This window comes from Lynx rufus, unplaced genomic scaffold (genome assembly GCF_022079265.1).
Source record: "Lynx rufus isolate CCGP_SWC_20201006 ecotype Redwood Valley unplaced genomic scaffold, mLynRuf1.p SCAF_5, whole genome shotgun sequence".
Classification (NCBI taxonomy): Eukaryota; Metazoa; Chordata; class Mammalia; order Carnivora; family Felidae; genus Lynx; species Lynx rufus.
The window spans coordinates 55,124,429-55,134,990 of NW_025814867.1; the positions used below are offsets into that span (position 1 = coordinate 55,124,429).

General features: G+C 39.7%; 1 protein-coding gene across 1 annotated transcript; it reads right to left on the minus strand.

Annotated features, from left to right (window-relative positions):
• Positions 1–10,100: 10,100 nt before the first annotated feature.
• On the minus strand, positions 10,101–10,331 carry SPTSSB (serine palmitoyltransferase small subunit B). Its single transcript, XM_047099239.1, has one exon. The coding sequence runs from the start codon at positions 10,329–10,331 to the stop codon at positions 10,101–10,103; it is 231 nt and encodes a 76-aa protein (XP_046955195.1).
• Between the last annotated feature and the right edge of the window lie 231 nt (positions 10,332–10,562).

A 10,562-nucleotide genomic window follows, 5' to 3' on the forward strand; every position in this document is an offset into this window, starting at 1 on the left:
CGGCCCAACCATCCCTAAACTAGGGCTCAGAGTGTATACGTGGAACCAATCTTTATTTGTCTGAAACTCACCAAACTATAGCATCTTTTCCTTCACGTCTTCATGGAGTTACCGGCTCATTACCTTTGATTTATTGGAGATTCTGAAGCTCTTGGCTGTAAGCAGAACAATTTTCCTCACTTTCTGGTGCCCTGAAATATTTTCTCCTTTCTGAATCAAGAATTCTATTAAATCTTTCCCTCCCTCTCTACTCTAAGAACCCAGAACATCACCTGGAAATGACATTTTAAGCCTTTTGTATGTAAAGCAAATTACCACAATTATGATAGGAATGCACTTTAGTCTTGCATGTAACTTAATGGTGTGGGTTTTCTTCTTTTTGAGTTTTGGGGAGGGGTGGTCACTCCATTTATAAAATAATGTATTTTGGGGTCCAAGCAATATAGCCAACTAGAATGGAAGAATTTTTATATTAGAAAATAAGCTGATTTTAATTGCTGATTTTAATGTGGCCCAACTGCTATTTATTCTTTAATATGTAACTCAGATATGATCTCAGGTAGAAAGCCTCTGAATTTTCCCACCTTCACCCGAAGACACTGGCTGGACAAACCAGGATGTATGATTACCCTCTATAAAATTCTGTCTAAATCTCAAAGTGCTTACCACATTGATTGATCTCTGGTAATCACATGGAATCAATAAATAATAGAATGCAATATGGTGAATGGGGATGGTTGATACAGATGTTCAGAAGAAGATACCATTTCATCCAATGGTTAACCACATTTTCTCCACTGCAGACTGCCTCAATTCAAATTCCAGCTCTCTCATTGACTGTGTAACCTTAAGTCACTTAAACAGCCTGTGCCCCAGTTTCATCCATCTGTAGAATGGGGATAATAATAATATCTACCTAAATGGATTGCTGGGAGGGGTAAGTGAATTAAGTGCCTGACACATAGTACATGCTGCACAAACGTTATCATTTATTATTATGGCATGCGGTTGACCTCTTCTAGTAGAAGAGATAGATTTGAACTGGAGCTGAAGGGTAAGTGTGACTGGGTAAAGACAACTATGTGCCAGTATGTGTGTACGCATTTTTATATGGCTATAAAGATTAGCAGTAAGGTGGTGTAAATAGCTGTTTTCACTTTATTTCCACTGGTTTCCATCCAGTGTATTTTTTTAATGTTTATTTATTTTTGACAGAGAAAGAGACAGAGTGTGAGTGGGAGAGGGGTAGAGAGAGAGGGAGACACAGAATCTGAAGCAGGTGCCAGACTCTGAGCTGTCAGCACAGAGCCCAATGCGGGGCTTGAACTCACGAACCGTGGGATCATGACCTGAGCCGAAGTCGGATGCTTAATCGACTGAGCCACCCAGGCGCCCCTCCATCCATTGTAGAGTTGGGAAAGTAATTCTCTGGTGTTTGGCCCAGTGGAACTTTAGGTTCACTTTCCTTCTTCTGACCTCGTGATAGACACTGATATGTTGATAATGGATTTCTTTCCAGTGAGCTGATACAGCCTCAGAATGCTTCTCAATGCCCTCTCCAGGAAGGCCCTGCCAGTGCCTGAAGAACCAAAAAAGACAAAAAACATATATGCCATCCCCAGGTGAGTCCCTCATTTCACAGCAGAGAAACCTGGAGCGTAGAGGAAAGTGACCTGCCTAAGGTGACACACAGCTACCAGAGCAAGGACTAGAATTTGGGCTTTTCTACTCTCTGGTTGGTATTTATCCTTTCGCCATCCACGACTCGTATTTATTTTTCAATTACACATTTTCACTTGGTTAACTTAGTTTCTAATTAAAATGGCTTCTGTTACCACCCACACTGCTATAGCTTTAGGTGGTTTAAAAATGTGTGTGTGTATAATTGTCAAGAGCTCGTAAATAGCAGAAGTAAAACCAGGAATCACCTAAGTAGTAACCAGTAAAAGTTTATTGTGCACACACCAGAAAGACAGTCCTCAAACTGAGAACCCTCAAACCAAAATATGGAATGAGACTCAGACGTGTATCGTTATAAAGCAATTTATACTGTAGAAAGGCAGTGACTATTTATTCTTCAACAGTGATTGGTTTATAATATTATAATTTTCTTAAATGATAAGGAATTGGTTAGTGGTTACCTCATATCAACTTTGGGAAACTTGTTTATGATTTCCACAGGCATAAGCAAGAAATGACCTGGTCAAGTTAGTCTTGCCAAAAAAAAAGCTAAATTAAGCTTTGCTTATATTACTCAACTGGTTTTGTCTGCTCAGAGAATTTTCAAGGCTGGTCTCTGTTTGTTTTTGATGTTTAACAACATCTTATATTATGTGTATATTACATGAAAGATGGGTAACTACAAGTAATTGAAAACAAAAGGAAGCCAAGGTACCATCATTCATCCACATGATGCCTTGATGCCTTCCAACGTTCTGGTGAAATGTCTAAGCCTTGCTCCACCCTCTGCTGCAGTGTTGATGGCACTATCTATCTGGCTTAACCAAATTCTTGTGACATGATCTTGTACTCAGGTTGCAAATGAAAAAGCTCCACCAAGCCCATCAGTGGCAGATTGAGTGTACTTAGAGCTTCAAGCCTCTAAGCATAAATTGTGATCTTTTACTGCTTCTAAATTATGCATGATGAAATGATTGAAGACATCATTATGTGGAACCAAACCCGGTGGGGAGTGTGATGTTCTTAACTATTTCGCACTTCGAGCTCTAAAGGGAGCGTTAAGTACTTTTACAGAAAAACTGTAGGGAAGTAGTATTTGTTGCGATTCAAGCTGTATCTAGAGAAACAGTGGAGCCTTGACCCTATCACAGACATATTCAGGAACCTGGCAAGTGGGAGAGAGTAATGGAGAATCCGGCTCTAAATTGGATTTTAGTGACTTAATTAGCACTTCATGATGACCTGATAAAGTGGTCCTTAGTCTGGGCTGAATATGAGAATCACCTGGGGAGCTTTTTAAACTCTCAGGCTGGGGCTCCTTCCAGGGATTTTGATTTAATTTTGGGGGTGGGGCCAGACACCGGTGGTTTTTAGAGCTCCCAAATGATTCTAATGTATAGCCACAGATGAGAACCAATGGTGTAGTACTTGAGGAGGAAATTCATCAATTAACCTTTAAAAACCCTCTATCTTTTAGCAATGCGCATGCGGGGATTGTCACGAAAGGAAATGTAGGAGCAGAAGATGAGCAACAGGTAGGAGAATATAAGGAAGGGTCAGTAATTTCTCAAAACCTTCACCTCCTTATTCAGAGTTTAAAACTCTCCCTTATAGGGGCACCTGGGGTGGTTCAGTCGGTTGAGCATCTGACTCTTGATTTCTGCTGGGGACATGATCCCCCAGGTCATGGGATCTAGCTGGAATCATGGGATCCAGCCTGGGATGGAGCCTGTTTGGGATTCTTTGTTTCTCTCCCTCTGCCCTTCTCTCCTGCTCAGGTGCACATGCATGTTCTCTCTCAAAAAAAAATATTTTTTTAAAAAAGAAACTCTCCTTATATGTGAATCACTCAATACAAACTCTAATGACAAATCATATCTGGAATATTACTCTATGCCTTTCAACCTGGAATTGTAAAAAGGACTTAATTTATTCATCAGTTCATTCAATGAGCTTTTACAAAATTACATGAGGAAAACCACAACAACAACAAAAACCAAACACACATGCAAAACACGTGGTCTGTGCTCTCCAGAAGCAACACCCACATACCTCTGTGGGAACTGACATCGGAGAGGCATGGAATATGCATATGTGAGTAATAGACTTTCCTTTTTCCCCTCTCCTTTGGAGCCATTTACTTTCTCTGGCTCGAAGAAATACAATTCAGGGCTAGGAGGTTGGTAGTGCCTTTGCATAATAAGGTGCACAAGATAAGCTACCAGAGGTTACATTGACAGCTGATTTTTTGGACACTTTGTCTATTGGCTAGACCAATAGACATGAACCGCTTCTCTCTTTTTGGATTCTCCTCAGAGCCGCCCTGCCTATCCCCAGTCCGTTGTGTTCATCCAGTGGTGAAAACGGAGGTTGCTGAGAATGACAGTAAACCTTCCTGGGGCTCCAAGTAGGCGTAGGCAGGAGGACCTTGAGAAGGTCTGGGAGGTGATGGGGAAGGTCTGTGCAGTAGGGGTGGCTACTGAAATGCAAGATGCAAGCTGAATCACCCAGGAAGGCCTCTCCTATAAACCCACCATCCATTCAATGAACTAGATTTTCTCAAGTGAATCTAAGGTGAAGGACTGACCGATTACTCTTTGGGATTTTGTGTGTTTGTTTGCTTGTTTGTTTTTATGTATGGATTATATTACCTTTCTCCCACAACAATGATGGTCAGTGCTAAGGTTACAGAGACCATAGAATTTCAGAGAAATTCTGAATTTCCTATCAACAACCAGGGGATGGGGTGCCTGGGTGGCTCAGTCAGTTAAGTGTCCAACTTTGGCTCAGGCCATGATCTCACAGTTTGTGGGTTCAAGCCCCACATTGGGCTCTGTGCTGACAACTTGGGGCATGGAGCCAGCTTTCGATTCTGTGTCTCTCCCTTTCTATGCCCCTCCCCTGCTTGTATTCTGTCTCTGTCTCTCTCAAAAAATAAATATTTAAAAAATTTAAAAAATAACCAGGGGAAGCTTCAAGAAGCTGAAATATTGAGAGTCACTAGAATTTCATGGACTGTAGACTTTAATTTGAAGAATCCCTGGAGAGACCCAAGTCCATTCTCTAATTTTCTAAGGAGGTTATTGAACTTTGAAAAATAGTGACACAATAGGCCTGGGATAGGGTGAGGCAGAGTGAAACTTAGAAGCCAGGCGATAGAGGAGGGAAGACATAAGACCCACTGCAGGATGGAGAGAGGATCAATTGCCTGATTATTCAGAAGGCTTATTTTAACTGAGGGAAAAGGAGAATTATTGTGACAAAAGAAACAAATATTAATATGAAGAAGATGTAAAACATTTGGATATTGCTCATGTTAGGAAAAAATATGAGATCAGGGAAGTTCTTTTAGGAATGAGGACAGAGAAGGATTGCCCTTTGCTTGGAAGTGAGACTTTCCCAGTATAAACTTAAAGAACAAAAGGATAAACCTTCTTCCCTCCCCTTCCCTCCCCCCAATCTCTCTCTCTCTCTCCTTCCTTTTTGTCCATTTTGATCAGGTCGGTGCCATCCAGGGACTTTACTGGCAGCTCGGTGTGGGTGTGGCTTTGGCAGGTGGAGGCTGGGAGGGTGGAACCTGGGGTTCTCTCCTCTATTTTGCAATCTCCCCTCCCCCATAACCAGACATCTGGGTTAAATGCTGCCTCTTTTAGGAACAAAAGTACAATAATAAAAAGCAGCAATTTGAATTTTGAATTCCATCTGGAAATGATGAGAAGTGTGAATATTGTTAATGGAATACATCATCATTTTGTTCACAAAAAAGCTACAGAAATAGGCTTTGCCATAATAGTAAAGGCAACTGTCATTTTATTTTGGAACTCCTTCTGTACCCTATTTCTTTATAATTTCCAACCAAATAGCTAAAATTAAAAATTGGTCAGCCCAGTATGATAAGATCGCCATTAAATCTTCTCAGTACTATTACTTTCACTGTTGTCAGCATAATAATTCAGGAATGAATCAAAGAGACCCCAAGCCCTGAAGTTTTCTTTCAAAGCCTTTTCAAGCTCTAGAATTAGTGTTGGGATAATTTAATCCCTTGAAAGAACCATGCTACTGATTTTTTGGTTTTAGTCTGATGATGCAAAGTACCTAGAGAATAACATTCTGTTTCATGGTGGAAAATAGGAGTCTTTTCTTCCAATCAGAAGTATAGACTCTTGGTGTGCCTGGGTCGCTCAGTTGGTTAAGCATCTGACTCTTGGCTTCGGCAGACGTCATGATCTCATGGCTTGTGTGATTGAGCCCCGTGTTGGGCTCCATGCCAACAGCGTGGAGCCTGCTTGAGATTCTCTGTCCCTCTCTCTGCCCCTCTCCCCCATTCATGGTCTCTCTCTCTGTCTCAAAATAAACTTAAAAATAAAAAGGATAAGGATTCTTGATGAGATATAGTGAAACTTTAAAAGCTGGAAAAAGTAGTAAAAATACATGAACTTGGTTTCCTTCAGTCTCTCTTAGGACAGTTTATCATTTCCGGAAATTACCAAAATGAGAAGGAAGTTTCTTTTGGGTAGGTTAGATGTTTAAAGAAAAAGGTCTTGAGGGGCACCTGGGTGGCTCAGGTTGGTTGAGCGTCCAACTTTGGCTCAGGTCATGATCTCACATTGGTGGGTTCAAGCCCTGTAAGGGGCTCTGTGCTGACAGCTCAGATCCTGGAGCCTGCTTCGGATTCTGTGTCTCCCTCTCTCTGCCCCTCCCCTGCTCATGCTCTGTCTCTGTCTCTCAAAAAATAAAATTAAACATTTAAAAAATTAAAAAAAAAAGGAATTTTTTTTATAGGATCCAATTTTTTTTATAGGATCCAACCTATAATCAAGGCGTGTTGGCTTTTTAGCTACAAAATACATGTGAAATCAGACCATCTGTCTCTCTGCTTCTGATGCTTCCACCTTAGTCCAGCTCTCTCCTGCATGGGGTATCCCAGCTCTGACCCCTGCCCATCCCATCTGCCCTCACACAGCAGCCAGGTGTCCCCATCTTACAAGGTAAGATCACCTCTTTTCCACATCGTCCCCCTGCTTAACCTCCTACAGTAAGAGAAGTTTGGATTTAAGTCTCACTGGGTCCCCCAATTGCTCTACTTGCCTCGACCCTCTGTTTTCTTCCTCTCTAGCACTCTGCTGTTCCTTTCATAAGACCTTGCCACAACTCGTAAATATTTTGTTTGCTTATTTTTTTCTTTGTGTCATCTTGCCTACCAGATTGTATGATTCATGAGTTTGGGAATGTTACTGTTTCTGTCTCATTTATCTTTGTTTCCTAGTGGCAAGCTCAACAACTAGCACATGGTAGACTTGTCCTCCAATGTTTTCTCAATAAAAACTTTCAAACATGCAGTAAAGTTGAGAGAATTTTACAACAAACATGTGAATACCTACCACCTAGTTTCTACGATGCTTTCTTCATAGAATATCTATCCATCTTGCCATTCCTCTATCAGTACATGGTTGGCTTTTAATACACTTGTTGAATGAAGAAATAAACGAATGAGTGTTACTCTTTTGGTTGGTAGATGGAAATTGTCCATTCTGAGGTTGGCCCAATACAAATACTGAGTTTCCTTGTTTCTATGTGGATACAGGATATGGGAAACTGTGTAATGTTCTCTAGGAGGTATATCTGCTAAGCTCTGTATTACACACTGGGCTAGATACTGGGCATTCAGAAAGAATAAATTTCCTGCCTTCCAGGGGACACATGCTCTACTAGTGAGATAATCTAACCCTAAACCCTAACCCTAACCCTAACCCTAATCTAAATATGGTAATGATGGAAGAAGAAAGAAGTAGAAAATGTGAACTAGAGATTTTTTTTTTGTACACACAACTTATTAACAAAGACTGACCAGTATTATCTTGCTGTTAAAACTGCCTGATTTCTTAGCATTTCATATTTTTTTTGTTGCTCAAGTAGGTAAAAGCAATTGTCGACTTGGCCAATATCAGTGCAGGAACATTTTATGATTCCAAGTTTAGTGAGTGACAAACATAAGCCCATTTTAACCATGAAGCTTTTGGCTATTTTTTTTTTTTTTTACAGTTCTGTGACCACCATTGAAACATACATATAAAAGAAATAAAGAAAAAGCATATAAACAGTGTTTGTAAACTAGGTTAACTGTAGTCATGGTAAAGAGCATCTCTGCCTAGTCTAGAAAATTGACAAAGCAGACACGGCAGGTAGGGCTTTCTTGCCTTCTGCATGCAGATAGGTTTTTATCCAAACTGTTTGATTGTATTTGTTGGACTCTGTGTTTATCATTTTGATTGCTCAGAGGAAATGCTTACCTTCAAAGTGACATCCTGGGGCAGTGCTTTGCAATATCTTTTATTAAGCTTTGCTGTGTCTATTCACATTTATTTTAACTCTTATTTTTAGAAGGAGGATTTTAAGAAGGTCAATGCAGTATCTTTGTAATTGAATTCCAAGAGTACTTAGTAGGGGTCCATGTATATAAGGGTGTTAAATCATTGTGAACTGGGAATGTGTCCAAGTTCATGCTTAACTGAGAATCCTCTGTTAAATATTTAAAAGTGAAAGCAATCTTTCAAAATAGGCAGATGGGCCTGGACAGCATAGAAATGGGTGAACACAGCACTTGGGTAACAGCAAAGGTAAAAGCTGGGACTTGGGCCTGTTGTTCCTCTGACCTCAGCTGTCTCCTCATACCCTTGCCCCTTTAAATTGATGTGGTTTTGCTTTCTGACATGTTGGTGACCCTATCCCATCAACTTTCATTTGCTCACATTATCCTCCCATGGGCTTGCATGTGGCAAATATTTCAGGGCCCTGTGTGGTCCTGGATTTGCTTTCTTGCTTTGCCACTAGTAGATAAAGGATCTTAAACATGAATCTCATCTTTGCCAAGTTCTACTTTCCTTACCTGTAACTGGGAGACCTTAATACCTACTTCAACATGTAAAATGTGTTCACTATGGAGAAGGCCCTTGATAAATGTTAGTTTTATCCTACCGTTTTAAGATCAGTTGCCACAATGGATTAGTAAGAAACAGGAAGTCTGGGGACAAATGAGGACAGAAGCACCTGGATATTTAGTGTAATATGAGGAAAAAGCAAATCTGGAGGTGAATATTTTATTTACAAAATTAAACCTAATTTTATTTTGCAAAAATCAACAGTACATGTTCAGATCTGGTTTATCTTCAAAACACGTTTTTGTTTTTTAACAAACATGCATGTTAATTTGGCATGCCAAACATCTTTCTCTCTGGGCTTCCTGGGAATGTTTTCTTTTTTTTCCCCCCATAATACAAACATAGGTGCAAATATTGTCCAAAAACTATTTCCATTTTTACCCTCCAGAATTCCTAACCTTACTGGTTATTGGAAGGAAAGACAAACTATAAGGTTTGGTCTTTGGCATTCACATCTGATTCAGCAGTATACTTAAAAACTTGTATTTGTTTTTGAGATAAGCACTTTGAAGGAAATTGAATAAATCTTGTTTTTGCTCTGCAAAGGAGTCACTATATCAAAGCATTTAACTGGAGCTGTCGAGTTCCTGCTGGTAGAATATTACTTCCAGTCTATTTATTAGCGTTTCTTCCTGTAGCCCAATACGTGCTTCCCCCCAACCCTCCACTGAGTGAAATCACAGAAAGAAAGCAGTTTCTTTTCCCTCCCCCTTCTCCCCCTGGCTCCCCAGCATCACGCAAGGCCAGGCAGCATCACAAGTCACAATATCTAAATTTACTTTGATTATGTTTTGTTCCTTACACTTAACATTTTTGTGTCATAATACTTACTGGGTTATCTAAAATCAACATTGTTGATTTTAACCTGTTATAAATCCAGACTTTTAGAAGGCATTTGAAATAATTCATGAACCGTGTCTGAAAAGAGATAATTGCCTCCAGCCTATTCTTTTGCACTTGAAGTAAAAGAATTTTAGGTATCAGCAGTTTACTAGAAAATAAGACTTTAGGGGGCCCATATAATTTATTCATATCTTTTCATATGTTGTAAACAAGGATAGGATACTTTTGACAGGAGCTTATGAACAGATTTTTAAAAATAGACCCTTTAGTACAGAACAAGTATCAAGGGAGCATTTTAAATATGATTCTGGTAGGTCTCTTAGGAGCCAACTTCCCAGAAAAATTTTATATGAAATTTCTGATTAAAAAAAAAAAATCTGAAGTTGTAGATTTAAATTGAGAGAATACGGCTGGTATGTGAGGTAAGGTCTTTGTGTTATCCATGGTCCGATGCACAATGCAGAATGTACAAAAGAACCTAAAGAGACACCTATCTCACATTTCAGGCAAGATACAAGAGTGCATAGAGAAGGGAGCTTTTCAGATCAGAGAGTGGAAGAAGACACAGTATTCATGTAGGTTGGTAAGTTGTAAGCAACATTTACAGAGGCAATGCCGACTCACAGAATGCAACTAAGATCAATTAGAAATTGAACTGTGATAGCCACACATTTTAGAGAAAAATTCCCAAGCCAGACGAATGTGGATTGGGATAAAAACATAGGCGGTGTATACCACCATAGCAAAAATGGTTAGTAAGATCGTATTGAACATGGATCGCTCCCAGGGTTCCAAGACAGCACAGCAGCTAATGATTTGGTACTGATAGTAGAGCCAGGAGAAATAGTCCTTCACACGTCTGAAATCCATGGTCGGCTCCTTTCAAGCTGCAGAAAGTCTGTCCTGTTAACAGATGAGAAGAGAAATAAAATAAGGAACCAAACACAGAAGCTCCTTAGGTTTCCATGGTCTCCGCACGTTAGCACCTTTAAAAACATGTTAATGATCACTGAATGGATTAATATGAGTATTATATAGAAATAATACCCAATATGTTAATCATAGGAATTCATAATATTGCTATTACAAATAATAATTAGT